General features: G+C 39.3%; 2 protein-coding genes across 15 annotated transcripts in view; one reads left to right on the top strand and one right to left on the bottom strand.

Annotated features, from left to right (window-relative positions):
* Positions 1-17,040, bottom strand: part of GALK2 (galactokinase 2) — a 139,722-nt gene that overhangs the window by 3,178 nt on the left and 119,504 nt on the right. For 13 of the 14 annotated variants that reach the window (XM_082387939.1, XM_082387943.1, XM_082387944.1 and 10 more), the window contains one exon: positions 11,393-11,594. In XM_082387939.1, the coding sequence (XP_082244065.1) occupies positions 11,393-11,594 (202 nt within the window). Of the gene's footprint in view, positions 1-11,392; positions 11,637-17,040 lie in introns of those variants that run through there. The other variant, XM_082387936.1, reaches the window with a different exon arrangement.
* The window catches only part of FAM227B (family with sequence similarity 227 member B), a 308,625-nt gene that overhangs the window by 276,641 nt on the left and 14,944 nt on the right, over positions 1-17,040 (top strand). The window contains exons 15-16 of the mRNA XM_082387967.1: positions 6,702-6,880; positions 12,384-12,610. The gene's annotated coding sequence lies outside the window, so the exon portion shown is untranslated. The remainder of the gene's footprint in view (positions 1-6,701; positions 6,881-12,383; positions 12,611-17,040) is intronic.

Below are 17,040 nucleotides of genomic sequence, written 5' to 3'. Positions count from 1 at the left end.
GGAAACACAAGAGAAGAAAAGGACCTACAAATACAAACCCAAAACAATTCAGAAAATGGTCATAGGAACATACATATCAATAATTACCTTAAACGTGAAAGGATTAAATGCTCCAACCAAAAGACGCAGGCTTGCTGAATGGATACAAAAACAAGACTCATATATATGCTGTCTACAAGAGACCCACTTCAGACCTAGGGACACATACACACTGAAAGTGAGGGGATAGAAAAAGATAATCCATGCAAATGGAAATCAAAAGAAAGCTGGAATAGCAATACTCATATCAGATAAAATAGACTTTAAAGAACGTTACAAGAGACAAGGAAGAACACTACATAATGATCAAGGGATGGATCCAAGAAGAAGATACAACAATTATAAATATATATGCAGCCAACATAGGAGCACCTCAACACATAAGGCAACTGCTAACAGCTATAAAAGAGCTAATCGACAATAACACAATAATAGTGGGGGATATTAACACCTCACTTACACCAATGGACAGATCATCCAAACAGAAAATTAATAAGGAAACACAAGCTTTAGATGACAAAATAGACCAGATAGATTTAATTGATATTTATAGGACATTCCATCCAAAAACAGCAGATTACACTTTCTTCTCAAGTGCGCACGGAACATTCTCCAGGATAGATCACATCTTGGGTCACAAATCAAGCCTCAGTAAATTTAAGAAAATTGAAGTCATATAAAGTATCTTTTCTGACCACAACACTATGAGATTAGAAATCAATTACTGGGGGAAAAAATGTAAAAAACAGAAACACATAGAGGCTAAACAATTCGTTACTAAATTACCAAGAGATCACTGAAGAAATCAAAGAGGAAATCAAACAATACCTAGAGACAAATGACAATGAAAACACGACGATCCAAAACCTATGTGATGCAGCAAAAGCAGTTCTAAGAGGGAAGTTTATAGCTATACAATGCTACCTCAAGAAACAACAAACATCTCAAATAAACAATCTAACCTTACACCTAAAAGAACTAGAAAAAGAAGAACAAACAAAACCCAAAGTTAGTAGAAGGGACGAAATCATAATGATCAGAGCAGAAATAAATGAAATAGAAACAAAGAAAACAATAGCAAAGATCAATAAAACTAAAAGCTTGTTCTTTGAGAAGATAAACAAAATTGATAACCCATTAGCCAGACTCATCAAGAAAAAGAGGGAGAGGACTCAAATCAATAAAATTAGAAATGAAAAAGGAGAAGTTACAACAGACACCACAGAAATACAAAGCATCCTAAGAGACTACTACAAGCAACTCTATGCCAATAAAATGGACAACCTGGAAGAAATGGACAAATTCTTAGAAAGGTATAACCTTCCAAGACTGAACCAGGAAGAAATAGAAAATATGAACAGACAAATCACAAGTAATGAAATTGAAACTGTGACTGAAAATCTTCCAACAAACAAAAGTCCAGGACCAGAGGGCTTCTCAGGTGAATTCTATCAGACATTTAGAGAAGAGCTAACACCCATCCTTCTCAAACTCTTCCAAAACATTGCAGAGGAAGGAACACTCCCAAACTCATTCTATGAGGCCACCATCACCCTGATACCAAAACCAGACAAAGATACTACAAAAAAAGAAAATTACAGAGCAGTATCACTCATGAATATAAATGCAAAAATCCTAAACAAAATACTAGCAAACAGAATCCAACAGCACATTAAAAGGATTATATACCATGATCAAGTGGGATTTATCCCAGGGATGCAAGGATTCTTCAATATACTCAAATCGATCAATGTGATACGCTATATTAACAATTTGAAGAAGAAAACCGGTATGGTCATCTCAGTAGATGCAGAAAACGCTTTTGACACAATTCAACACCCATTTATGATAAAAACTCTCCAGAAAGTGGGCATAGAGGAAACCTACTTCAACATTTTATTATGTTGCCATATACGACAAACCCACAGCAAACATCATTCTCAATGGTGAAAAACTGAAAGCATTTCCTCTAAGATCAGGAACAAGACAAGGTTGCCCACTCTCGCCACTATTATTCAACATAGTTTTGGAAGTCCTAGCCACGGCAATCAGAGAAGAAAAAGAAATGAAAGCAATACAAATTGGAAAAGAAGAAGTAAAACTGTCACTGTTTGCAGATGACATGATACTATACATAGAGAATCCTAAAGATGCCACCAGAAAACTATTAGAGCTAATCAATGAATTTGGTAAAGTTGCAGGATACAAAATTAATGCATTCCTATAGACTAATGATGAAATCTCTTGCATTCCTATAGACTAATGATGAAAAATCTGAAAGAGAAATAAAGGAAACACTACCACTTACCATTGCAACAAAAAAGAATAAAATACCTAGGAATAAACCTACCTAGGGAGACAAAAGGCCTGTATGCAGAAAACTATAAGACACTGATGAAAGAAATTAAAGATGAAACAAACAGATGTAGAGGTATACAATGTTCTTGGATTGGATGAATCAATATTGTGAAAATGACTATACTACCCAAAACAATCTACAGATTCAATGCAATCCCTATCAAATTACCAATGGCATTTTTTACAGAACTAGAACAAAAAATCTTAAAATTTGTATGGAGACACAAAAGACCCCGAATAGCCAAAGTGGTCTTGAGGGAAAAAAATGGAGCTGAAGGAATCAGGCTCCCAGTCTTCAGACTATACTATGAAGCTACAGTAATCAAGATAATATGGTACTGGCACAAAAACAGAAATATAGATCAATGGAACAGGATAGAAAGCCCAGAGATAAACCCACGCACCTATGGTCAACTAATCTATGACAAAGGAGGCAAGGATATACAACAGAGAAAAGACAGTCTCTTCAATAAGTGGTGCTGGGAGCACTGGACAGCTACATGTAAAAGGATGAAATTAGAACACTCCCTAACACCATACACAAAAATAAACACAAAATGGATTTGAGACCTAAATGTAAGACCGGACACTATAAAACTCTTAGGGGAAAACATAGGAAGAACACTCTTTGACATCAATCACAGCAAGATCTTTTTTGATCCACCTCCTAGAGTAATGGAAATAAAAACAAAAATAAACAAATGGGACCTAATGAAACTTCAAAGCTTTTGCACAGCAAAGGAAACCATAAACAAGACAAAAAGACAACCCTCGGAATGGGAGAAAATATTTGCAAACGAATCAACGGAAGAAGGGTTAATCTCCAAGATATATAAACAGCTCATGCAGCTCAATATTAAAAAAACAAACAACCCAATCCAAAAATGGGCAGAAGACCTAAATAGACATTTCTCCAAAGAAGACATACAGATGGCCAAGAAGCACATGAAAAGCTGCTCAACATCACTAATTATTAGAGCAATGCAAATCAAAACTACAATGAGGTATCACCTCACACCAGTTAGAATGGGCATCATCAGAAAATGTACAAACAACAAATGCTGGAAAGGGTGTGGAGAAAAGGGAACCCTCTTGCACTGTTGGTGGGAATGTAAATTGATACAGCCACTATGGAGAACAGTATGGAGGTTCCTTAAAAAACTAAAAATAGAATTACCATATGACCCAGCAATCCCACTACTGGGCATATACCCAGGGAAAACCATAATTCAAAAAGATACATGCACCCCAATGTTCCTTGCAGCACTATTTACAATAGCCAGGTCATGGAAGCAACCTAAATGCCCATTGACAGATGAATGGATAAAGAAGATGTGGTACATATATACAATGGAATATTACTCAGCCATGAAAAGGAACGAAATTGGGTCATTTGTAGAGACGTGGATGGATCTAGAGACTGTCATACAGAGTGAAGTAAGTCAGAAAGAGAAAAACAAATATTGTATATTAACGCATATATGTGGAACCTAGAAAAATGGTACAGAGAACTGGTTTGCAGGGCAGAAATTGAGACACAGATGTAGAAAACAAACGTATGGACACCAAGGGGGGAAAGTGGTGGGGGGGGCTGGGGGTGGTGTGATGAATGGGGAGGTTGGGATTGACATGTATACACATGTGTACAAAATGGATAACTAATAAGAACCTGTTGTATAAAAAAATTTTAAAAATTAAAAAAAAAAAGTTAACGTGTACTTCCAATTCTTCCTAATAAAATTTACTCCAAATTCATAGCAGGTTAAAAACTCCATAATTAATTTAGCACAGTTTTGTCCCTTTTTTCTATCTAAATGAGTTACTTTATTTCCTGGAAAATATCAATAGACTATTACCCCTACTCTGGGACATCAGAATTACTGCACATCAGTAATTCATTTTCCCCCCAATGATTTTCTCTACTGATTTTTTTTCATCATCTGTTTTATTCATTAAAATAGGTTTTTCATATGAAAGTAGATGTTTAAGGAAGAAAACAAAAATGCTTTCAAACAAATAAAGATTACTCATCTCTTCCTGCCCTTCAAACATTCAGCTTATGGCCCAGTAGCTGAACTGAGCCCAAACTCCTATGGTCCAGGCTGAAAAGTTTCTCTGACCCTGGGATTCTAGGATTATCCTGAGTTCTTAGGCTGGCAACGGGCTAGTTTGTAATTTGGTAATTAATAAAAAACAAAAAAACAAAAAACTGTCATGCAGCCATGTCAAACTATCTCTTCTTGTGGAAAATGCTGAGAAAAATGGAGGTGTCCCTGAAGTATATCTGAAAGACACTAAAATCTGGGCATCAAAGCTAACGTGGCATGGTTTAGAGAAGAACAGTATGCCCTTGTATTTGATTTTCTAAGACCCAAACTATGCCATTTTTCTGGACTCAAGTCAACCAGGTCTCTTATGGTCTTCAATGAACTTCTAGGCATATTTTCTTACACTTTCTGATTTGTACAGTTTTTGAAAACTGTGGTTTCAAAATTGAACCTAAAGCAAACTGAAAGTGTTTCTAACTGGCTGCAAAACCCATAGGAATTGTGCCAGGAGGCCTAGTTTCCTGACTATCTTGCCAGTTTCCAGAGGGCAGACACTAGAAGTCTTTCTAGGTAAATGCATTCACTTTTAAGTCCCCAGAGCTGTTATGTCACCACCCTGCCTGCTACAAATGAAAATGAACTGGATTGTATCAACCACATGGTCTGAAATCATCAGGGCTCAAATTTCCCCAATAGAGAACAATAAGTGCTATTATAAGTAGTCCTCTGCCCCTGAGTAAGTGGTACTTGCGATCACAAATCGGGGGCTGCCCCAGCAGCTGGTCAGCAGCCTGCCCATCTATACACACTCACAAAGGCAGAAAGATCCTGACTGCAGTGTGCCCCACTGGTGCTTAATATGCCCTTTGGTATGTGCCATAGAAATTGTGAGAGAGAGCCAGAAGTTAGGAAACCAATAAGCTATAAATTAAGAAAGAAAAATAGGTGAGCTAAGAGTGTTTAGTGAACTTTTCACATTGGCATTTTTTTCCTAGAACAGTAAGACATTAAAAATATGTCTCCTGAGCTACTGCACATCAGAGAGGCAACACAAAAGTTATGAAGACCAAACCCCTAAAATCCCAAAGATCACTTTGATGATTGTGGTCACTTGATTGGGAATAACCTGGAAGGGTTGGTCAAAACAACAAAAGCAGCGTCAGCCTTATAAAGCATGATCTACAAAACAAAGGCTAGAGCAGACAAGAGATGGAGATTATAAGGAATGTTCCCTTTGATCCTTTTTATCACTGAAAAGTGTATTCCTATAACCAACTTTCCAGGCACCTAAGTATAGCCTGAGTAAAATTTCCTGCTTTTAAATGAACTGAGTTGACCATAAAGCACTTACTAAGGTAAGGCACAGATCAAAGGTGGTGTTGATGGAGGAGGAGGGAGAGATCCAGTAAGACCCAACTATGCCACAAATCGCAAAGAGGGAAAAGCAAGGAATTGTGCCTTGTATTTTAATTCAATTTTATTTATTTCAAGATAAATATTGATATACAAATGGATATCAAATTATTTCAGAAAATCTTGAATTTAGGGACAGGTTATTATCTATCTCTCTAATTTCAGGCCAGCATAATTCCAGGCATTTCGTATATTCTAATAAGTGGCTGCTGGATCATTATATTTGTTTTAAAATATGAAAATGTATACTGTTTATTTTTAATTAAATTAATGTTAAAAACTTCAATTATGTGAAACAAAGTAAAATAATAAAGGAAAATGATGATGCTTGCCCAGTTATAAAATAACTCTTAAATGAACAAAATGTAAATTGTAAGAAATGGCTAAATTTTAAAGAAAAATATATTGAGTAATATAAAACACTTTTGAAAGCATATATATATATGCAGTCAGTAATATACTCTTTTTCTGGAAAGACTTCTAGCTTCTGCTCTAAGCCTAGAATTTTCCAATTAGAATCTCAGGAAAACACAGCTTCCAGAACAATTTCTATGATTTTTACAGCCAGATTAGAAACACTTTCAGACTGCTTTAGATTCAAGAAACCACAGGCTTCAAATACTGTTCGAATGAGAAAGTATAAGAAAATATAACTGCATGTCTATTTTAGAAATTTAAGCCACAAAGGTCATTGAAGACCAGTTGGTTTGGTTCCAGCAAATGGCATACATACTGGGGGGGCGGGGCAGGGAGGGGCAGGGGGACAATAAATAGAAGACAGAAGCCCAAAGACCAGCGGGTCCCTAAGGCAGCTGAAATGGCTCTCTCCCTTTTTCTTGACAGAGTGTCAGATTAGCCCATAAGATCATGAGGAAAAGAGCACACACATGTGGATTTGCACTTCATTCTTCCCCATTCCGACCTGCTCAGGAGAATGACTGCCAGAAGCTGAGCAGCATGGCCAGCCATGGAATGAATAAAACGGTGGGAAGACTGCTGAGGAAGACAGCAAATTAACTTTGGTAATCTTTGTTGGTCTCTTAAAATTTGTCATTTATCTTCCTTAATAGCTTGGGCAATAACGCAGCAATGAGTCCTCTCTAATTCCAACAAGTGTCAAAACGAAGATAAAGGCCATTAACTATTTTTTCTTAAGTATAACCAGGGAAACCGATAAAGAATGAGCTGTCTCACATATAACTGACTTGGTTTCAAAATTGTTTTGTGTTCCTCAGTAAATCCTACTTTAAAGTTTAGCCATTTCTTAAAATTTACATTTAGTTCATTTAAAAGAAGTATTTTATAATTGGGCAAGCTTCATCTATTTCCTTCATTATTAAACTTTATTTCACATAATTGAGATTTTCTAACATTAATTAAAACAAAAAAAGTAGTCTAACTGTATAAGTATAGTTTCCTTCTCCCTCCCCGGCCCTTTCTTTGGATTCTAAACTGATTTTCTCTTGAAGAGCAGCAAAAGGTTCAGCTGAAAAAATGCAAGCATTGGTGATCTCTTCTATGCTTTTTCCCCCCTTCTCTCTACTTGGGTCATAAAGTAGCTTCCTATACGTTGTCCTATAGACAAGCTACCTAGAGACGCCTTTTGAATATGGTCTAGCTCAGATCACATTAAGATTTGTAGATAGAGCCCTGAGTATTCTAGGCATCGAATCCTTCATTCATTCAATCAATTAGTTGTTTTCTCAAGCAAATAGTTTCTAAGCAGGCCTTCAGAAAAACTAAAGGAATTTGAAGTGCCACAAGTGGGCCAGGGAGCGTGATCTAAAGAGGGTCTTTGGGGGCTTCCCTGGTGGCACAGTGGTTAAGAATCCACCTGCCAATGCAGGGGACACGGGTTTGAGCCCTGGTCTGGGAAGATCCCACATGCCGTGGAGCAACTAAGCCCGTGCACCACAACTACTGAGCCTGCGCTCTAGAGCCCGCAAGACACAACTACTGAGCCCATGAGCCACAACTACTGAGCCCACGAGCCACAACTACTGAGCCCGTGTGACACAACTACTGAAGCCCACACGCCTAGAGCCCGTGCTCCGCAACAAAGAGAAGCCAGCGCAATGAGAAGCCCACACACCGCAACAAAGAGTAGCCCCTGCTCGCTGCAACTAGAGAAAGCCCACATGCAGCAACGAAGACCCAATGCAGCCTAAATAAATAAATTTATAAAAAAATAAAAAATAAAGAGCGTCTTTGCTGGTGCTCCTCCTTGAAGCCTCTTCAGCTTCCCTCCTCCCTCTTCTGGTCTACCCAAGGCAACCAAGCTTCTCAGGCTGCCCGGTCTTAGTCACAACTTGCCCATTGGTGTTAACTTTTCTTTTAGGGGACAGGGAAGTGTGGAGGTGGTGGTGATTCTTATACAAAACAACACTCTACCAGAGGTTGAGTTTATGGCACAGTGGCCCACACCAGGCCTTGCCAGGGTCCTTCCCCTCCACCACTTGCCTGGCCCACTAAGATAGTCATAAAGCTTCAGAAGGCACTAGGGCTTAAAAGTGTTGCCATTTTTCATTTAAACCTCTCCCTGCATTTACCATTTACTACTCTCCTACTGTCTTTCTCTCACCGGTTTTTAACCATTCTGTTTTACCACTATCTTGCATTCTTCTGCATTCCTCTCTTTTTTCCCCATACATCCACACGAAAGAAAGTGCCAGACCTTTTGAAAATGGAGTTTAGACTACAATTTCCCATGGGACACAAATAGCCTACTGAAAAGTATTTGCTGACTGAGGAAGGAATGGCATCAATGACTATATCTACTTAATTCTCCTGGGCTGTCCTCTTCTGAGGTTGCTCTACCACTCAGGACCTTTTAGTAACTAGCAACCAACTGGAATATTTGGAGAATATTACCTACTGGTCACAGTGACAGCAAAGAAAGAATTAATTATATAAAGAAGCTTAGGGACCAGACAACTATTCTGGCCAATATTTCCAACATGCCAAAAGATAATCTTTCAACATGTGAAACTCGTTCCTTATATGGTTATGGAATAAGTAGAAATTAATTTTGATACTTAGCAATTCCAGACAAAAAAAACCTTAAAAAAGGGAATGAGCTCCTTATGCTAGACACAACTGAATTTTCCTCAGAAAAGCAATACAGCAAATGAAAATGGGCTAAACAGAGACACTTTAGCTTCCATTAAGAAAAGGCAAATAAACAAATAAATGAAAAAAAACAAAAGGTGTGCTCTTCCAAACCCTTTTAAGACACAGCCACTAAATCTTTCACTAGAACCACATTTTTAAAAAATATATAGACCTATAGACTGCTAGAACAGAAAAACACAGTGGAGATCATAAAGCAAGGCAACAGTCCAAAGTCACAGAGCTCAGAATGAAAAGAGGCAGAGCTAGAACTCTACCTTCCTAACTTCCTGCCCAGTTTTCATCCTTCTCCACACACCACCTTCCCTGCTCAACGTGACAACCAAAGTCTCTAGCATGAAAGCTTTAAAGCTGGAAAAGGAAAGTAGGTAAAAAATGACCCACATTAAAATATAATCACATCTCAGTATGACCCAAGGAGAGAGAAACACGTAAGGCAAAAAACACTGGATCGGGAGATAGGCTTTCCCACTGATGCATTATGTTACCTTGTTCAAATCTCTTAACCTCTTAGTGGTCTCTTGATCTCTAAGGCCTCTTCCTGCTTTCATATCGTATGGTACTAGAAGATAATTCTGACCCAGAAATGTGAAGCCTGGGCTTCGGAAACAAGGAAATTTTCTCAGGCCGAAAACCCGTGAGTCATCTTGATTCCTCCCTTTCACCCATATGGCAATTGTCTTGACTCTTCCTTCAAGGCATATCTGGCCTAGAATCATTTCACACCTCCACTGCCACCTTCTTCTACTCAAAGTCAGAGTGCTTCCAATGGCTGACAGGGCCCAGGGGTATGACTCCCCACTACCTCTCTTACTTCATCAACTACTACTCTCTCCTTCCTGAACTGCCCTCCAAGCACACTGGTCCTCCTGCTGTTCCTCACATGTGACAGCCATGTACCTACGTCAAGACCTCTCTACTTGCTGTTCTCGTTACTTCACTTCCTTCAGGTCTTTGCTCAAATATCATCTCCTCAGAGAGGCCTTCTTCAGCCACTCAGTATATCAGCCACTCAATATAAAGTACTAGTACACACCCCTAGTACTCTCCATCCCTTCTATTTTTTTTTCATAACACTTATCACTACCACTCAATTTACTTTTAATTGTCATTTCCCTCTTTATCCATGAGAATGTAAGCTTCATAAGGACAAGAGCTGGTTGACCATCCCAGAACAAGCAAGTTCATTAGAGAATTCCAGGAGGCTGGCAAATGCCCCTCCGCTGCTTTTCAGGTGGGATTCAAACTACCCCACTATCTTCTTAGCAAAGATGCTTCTTCCTAATTTCTGCACAAATCATTCCACTTCCTCTTATTTCCAGAACTGAACAATATCTGTCCCTTCCATTCACTGGGCCCTTGCTATTTTCAGAAATGAGCACTTACAATGAAACAAGCCCTTGGAAGGCTTTTTGGCAACTAGTGAGCAAACACTGACATCAGCAGAGTGATTCTCATCAATGCTATGTTCAAGTCTCTCGACGAGTTGGGTTACATATGCCATTTGTGATCACTGGAGCTACTTGGTTTAAACTTTTCGGGCTGGGAATGTGGCAATGAGTGAGGCAAGCCACAGGTGCCAAGTGGTTAATTATATTTTCATTGCTAATTGCAGGCAGTTTTGTATGATTTTCTCACAGTGGAAATAACATCTAACCATTTGAGAGTTCTCCCAATTTCCCTTTCTGTTCTCCAAGGTCAGTGAGCTCCTTCTGGGTAAAGGAACCATTTTACTCTTTTATCCATTCTCTAGCAATTATAAGGAAGTTGTTCTCAGGCTTTGTGAAAGAGTTTCCCTCTTTACATTTCTGTCTCAACCGACCATTCATAAACTGGACTTTCTTCAGTCCTTTTCCCAAATTGCCTAACCTAAACCTGGAAGACAGGAAATGCTGACTCTCTGAGCAATTCCTTCAGCAACCTCTCCCCTGAAAATACACTTCTATCAGGCCTGAGGTCCTCTTTCCTTTTTCTCCCCTCTTTTGAATAAAAGTATTAAACTTAGGACACCAAACAGGAGATGCTGGTAGAGCTGCAGTGTAGTGGGAAACACTGCTTAAAATATCCTGAGAAGAAAGTAACAACAGGGTCTGTGTCTGAGCAAACCTCCCTGAAACACTTAATCATCCAAAGACGGAAAAGTCTTTTTTGTGATGTTGTGAAGAACTGACTCCAAACCTGGAGCTTCGTAAAGCCATGGAGTCAAGTCTCCAATCTTTCATGCTGCAGATTTTTAGGAGGGAACAAGTCTAGCTCTATGTCACAGACAACCCCTCTTATAGGAAGCGGGAAAGGATCTTCCTTCACTTAGAAGACTACAAAAATGCTGCTTTTTTTCCATTAATTTAAACAGTTTCCTTGGGCCGCACCCTGCAGCCCCTGCCACACTGCTCTTTCAGCCTCACCGACAGATGTCCACCAGCTGGTCCAGCTCAGGGCAGCTACACTCGTACATGTCCCGGCAGCTCACGTGGCTCTGGTTCATTAACTCCCCCAGCAGCTGGACCGTGTTGTCAGGTGCTTCTTCACATATCTTCTTAAACTGGAGCACTCTCGCAGCCTCGCTGTACACGTGCTTTGCCCGCTGGTAGAGTTTGAAGCTGAGCACTTAGGAAGGAAGGGGATGGTGAACAAGGTTAGAGATAGTTACTGGCCAAAAGGAAAGAAAGAAAGAAAGGAAGGAAGGGAGGGAGGAAGGAAGGAAGGAAGGAAGAAATTTTTAAAAAAAAGAAATAGTTACTGAACAATTCAGTGCAAAGAAAAATACAGTTATTGAGAACGTCCATTTCTGTCTTTATTATCAGTACCTTAGACTTTAAATAGGTCTTTCTTTCACTGAAAGAATTCTTTATAGTCTAAACTGGTCTCTTTTCAAGTCCATTTTACTTTAAGTTCACACATCCGAAAGTGGCAGAAGCAGAACACGTCAGGACGTCTGACCCCAGAGCCACATTCTTTCCACTGTGATCCACCAGAAAGAACCACTAAAAATGCTTATGCTAGCAATTTTATTTATAAAAATGTTTCCTATAGCTAAGCACAGTTACTTATATATTTGTATGTGTAAAAAAAGCACAATTATTTATATATGTGTATATAGCATAGCATTATTTATCATAGCAGAAAATAATCAATTCAAATGTCTAATAACAGAAAATATTTTTTAAATTATGCTACCTCTATTAAAAATATTATTGCTACTGAAACAGATTCTAAGATAATTTACTACATGGAGAATTGTTCATTATTAAGTGAAAAAACAAGGTACAAAACTATGTGTATACATTTAATTTTTAAAAATTATAAGAAGGCACCAAAATGTTAACAGTCGTCATCTCTCTGTGGTACATTATGGATGATTTTATTTTCTCCTTGACATATTTCTGTACTTTACAGATTATCTACCATGACTCTAACTTCAGTTACAGAAACATGTCCTACTGCAACAGCTGTGTCTATAGTGCTTATGTATTCCCTTGAATAACAACTGAGACCTTACCATTCATTTTCAACCGTGCTGAACAGTGGCTGAGCTGGTGCAGTGGGTCTGGGAAAAATTTGGAAAATAAATGGAAGCTAAGCTACCTGGCCTGCTGGAAAGAGCCTGGGCTGAGAATCCAGAGGTCTGTCATTTGTTCTCATCTGTGTGACAACTCGCTGTACCCAAGTCGCTACTTCTACAGGGCTCCAAAATGAGGCTGAAAATTATTTCTCAGGATCCTTCCTGCGCTAACATTTTATGATTCTATGAAGAACTTCCTCCAAGAATCCCCCTCATATTGTTGTATTTTGGAAACAGGATGATAACTGTGACCACTGCCTTCTGTTTGCATCCCCAGTTCTACTCTCTGCCCTTCGCTACCCCGCTGTCTGCCCCAGAAGGCTGACCTGGATGGATTACACCAGTGGGTTCCCTTGCCTCTAGATTGGAGAAAGGGAGAAGATCAGCAAGAGATGGGAGGGAATTATATCCTTCCTGCTCACTGGGTGGTGATATGGGCGAGCAGACGCAAACACAGTTCATTATATCAATAGCATGATCCCTGTTTAACTCAAACACATGAGACCTGCGACAAATTTTTATACTTGACTTAAATCCCTCAAACCTCCCCCTTATAGGACTCGTACTAGCCACAGCCAGAAAATCAGCCTAATTTGGACTTCATCCCTGACTCCCCTCAGCAATAGAGGGCCCCACCCCTGTATCAGCCTTACGCCACTCAAGCACGATAGTCGTGGCAGGAGTCTTCCTACTTATTCAATTTTACCCTTTAACAGAAAACAACAAACGTATTCAAGCAATAGCTCTATGATTAGGAGCCCTTACCACCCTATTCACAGCAATATGCGCTGTCACCCAAAATGACATTAAAAAAATTGTCGCTTTCTCCACTTCAAGCCAATTAGGCCTAATGATGGTAACAATTGGCATCAACCAACCCTGTCTAGCTTTCTTACACGTATCTGCACACATGCTTTTTTTTAAGGCCATACTATTCACATGCTCCGGGTCCATTATTCACAGCCTGAATGACGAACAAGATAATTTGAAAAATAGGGGGCCTATTCAAGCCTTTACCCTTCACCACAACAGCCCTTATTATCGGATGTCTGGCACTGACAGGAATGCCTTTCCTCACCGGCTTCTATTGTAAAGACCTTATCATTGAAGCCACTAACACATCTTATACCAATGCCTGAGCCCTATTAATAACTCTAATTGCCGCCTCCCTCACAGCTGTCTATAGTACCCGCTTTATCTTCTTCGCACTACTAGGACAAACTTGCTTCTCTCCCTTAACCCATCAGTGAAAACAACCCCTTCCTAATTAACTCCATCAAACACCTGCTAATTGGAAGTGTCTTTGCCGGATTCATTATCTCCAACAACAGTCCCCCTAATAACTGTATCCCTACACCTAAAACTAACTGCCCTTGCAGTAACCATCCTGGGCTTTGTATTGACACTTGAAATTAACCTTAACACACAAAACTTAAAATTTATTTACCCCTCAAATACCCTTAAATTCTCTAGTCTCTTAGGATATTTCCCCACCATCATGCATCGTCTACCTCCTTATCTAAACCTATCAATAAGCCAAAAATCAGCATCCTCCCTCTTGGACTTAATCTGACTAGAAAACATTTTACCAAAAACCACACCCCTCATTCAACTAAAGTTCTCCACGCTAATCTCAAGCCAAAAAGGCCTTATCAAACTATACTTCCTATCATTCCTTATTACTCTCACCCTTAGCATGCTTTTATTTAATTACCACGAGTGATCTCCATAATAACCACAACACCAATAAGCAGCGACCAGCCAGTAACAATCACCAACCAGGTACCATAGCTACATAACGCCGCAATCCCCACAGCCTCCTCACTAAAAAGCCAGTCACCAGAGTCACTCAGTCTCCCAACCCACTGAACTTAAACACAACTTCCACCTCCTCATCCTTTAAAATATATAATACCATCAAAAACTCTTATTATCAACCCTGAAAGAAATGCCCCCAAAACAATCTTATTAGAAACCCAAACCTCAGGATACTGCTCAGTGGCCATAGCCGTTGTATAGCCAAACACAACTAATATCCCCCCTAAATAAAAGACACTATCAAACCTAAAAATGAACCACCAAAATTCAACACAATCCCACACCCAACACCACCACTCACAATCAACCCAAAACCCCCATAAATAGGTGAAGGTTTTGAAGAAATCCCCACAAAACTGATCACAAAAATAATACTTAAATACAATATATGTCATCATCATTCTCACATGGATTCCAACCATGACTAATGATATGAACAATCATCGTTGTCATTCAACTATAAGAACACCAACGACCAACATCCGAAAAACACACCCGCTAATAGAAATCATCAGCAATGCATCCATTAACCTCTCAACCCCATCAAACATTTCATCATGATGAAATTTTGGCTCTCTACCAGACATTTGCTTGATCCTACTAATCCTAACAGGCTTATTCCTAGCAATACACTACACACCAGACACAGCAACTGCTTTCTCGTGGTAGCACACATCTGTCGAGACGTTAATTACAGATGAATCACTTGATACATACATGCAAACGGAGCTTCCATATTCTTTATCTGCCTTTACATTCACGTAGGGCATGGCCTATATTATGGATCCTGTGCCTTTCTAGAAACATGAACATCGGGATTATTTTTCTACTTACAGTTATAGCCACTGCATTTATAGGCTACGTGCTACCATGAGGACAAATGTCATTCTGAGGGGCAACAGTCATTACAAACCTGCTCTCAGCAATCCCATATATTGGCACCACTCTTGTCGAATGGATCGGAAGGATTTTTTCCAATCCATTCGACAAGAGTGGTCATAGGACCACTCTTAAGGTGGTACTAGGATTTTCCCCCCAGCTCCCTCCTTGCAGAGCTGCCTGGAGCTGGCTCTCTTCCCCCACCGAAGGACACTGAACATACTTTCAAGGTAGACTTTTCTACATGACTCTCTCCTCCAGGGTCTGCCTACAGGTTCCTCCCCTAGACTATTACTACTTTTTCAGAAGTCTTTTACGTTCCACTTATGAACCAATAAGTTATATTAAAGTTTCAGGTTGCATTTTTTTCCCCTCCACAGCACCGCCCTCCTAATTGTTGGAGATGGATAAAAAGGCAGCCAAGGTTAGAGGAGGGGAATAGCCATTCTTAGGATTTGTGTAAAAGTTTAGTAATTATAAGGGTGGGGCTAACTTTCCTACAAGTTAATAAAGAAAGTTTTCTTTCAAGGTTTCTCAACTGAGTCATGTAAGATATATTAAACTCACGGTTAACAACTTGCATCAATGGAATGATACAAGTTCATGTGAATCATCCTATTCTATTTCAAACAGGACCTAAATTTAGTCATCAATTCTAATTGTTTCTTCCTTCACAATGTGTCTTGTAATCATCCCTCCCTTCTAGTCCCACTGTCATTCCCCAAATTTACACTATTATTCCCTTTCCTACTTGAACTATCCTGCAGTGATCTCCAAACTGATATTCCTGTCTTAATCTCTCATTCCTGCAACCTACCTTGAGGTTGGTGCCATCGGATTGAGCTCCTAACACACAGCTTGACTCATGTTACTAACCAGAACATTTCCTGCTTCCCCAGTGTTTACTATAATCCAAATTCCTGCACGCAACAAGCTTGGTCCCAATAGGATCTCTTCCCTTCAGCCAAAATGGCCTATTTGTAGTTACCCAAACACTCCTTGCTCCTGGATATACTCATTAATCCATACAGAAATAGTTTCTTGCCCTTTCTCTCCCTGTCAAAATTTTACCTCTTTCTGAAGGTTCCATTTAAACTTTATGCTCCGTGAAACCATGACGGACCCAGCTGGAAACAATCTCTTGACTCTGAATTTATACCACACTTGCAGTCCATGGCACACGTTTGGTGCTTGTCATATACTTTCCGTGGTAATCGTCTCTCCTGTCTTCACAAAGTTTGCCAACTGCTGAAGACAGAAACCAGGTCTTCTGGTTCCATGCATTTGATACTCTGCAACCCTTCACCCCATAGCACCTTCACCAGTGCCTTACATGACAGGTGCTCAATGGGTGTTCACTGTTGATGATGATATGATTAGGACTATTTTTTAACCCCAGTTCAAAATCAAGATACCTCCATTTAGGCATTGTTGTAAAAACAAACAAAAAAAAAAGTGAGGTGTCAGTACTCACAGCTTACTAAAAATGTTGAGGCTGAGGAAAGGGGACAGCCAGATTCCCTTTGGTATTGAATCTACAACTACTGATACCAAGTAGGTTGAAAAATAAGAAAAAGAGAACTTACAAGTTAAATGTAGGTGGGAATAAAAATACAGCAACATGTTTTGTTCCATCAGTAGCCAGGTCATGTGAATCAGCACACACTGTAATGTGAATTTGTTATTTCCATCAATAACTTCAGTGGAAATGGGAATATTATATATTACTGGGAATTATTATATATGAAAATATATTATTTTAGGGTCTGGGTAGCAAAATATCCCAAGGTAAGA

The sequence above is a fragment of the Balaenoptera borealis genome (assembly GCF_965194805.1).
Source record: "Balaenoptera borealis genome assembly, chromosome: 3".
Classification (NCBI taxonomy): domain Eukaryota; kingdom Metazoa; phylum Chordata; class Mammalia; order Artiodactyla; family Balaenopteridae; genus Balaenoptera; species Balaenoptera borealis.
This window is presented reverse-complemented; position numbering and strand designations above follow the sequence as displayed.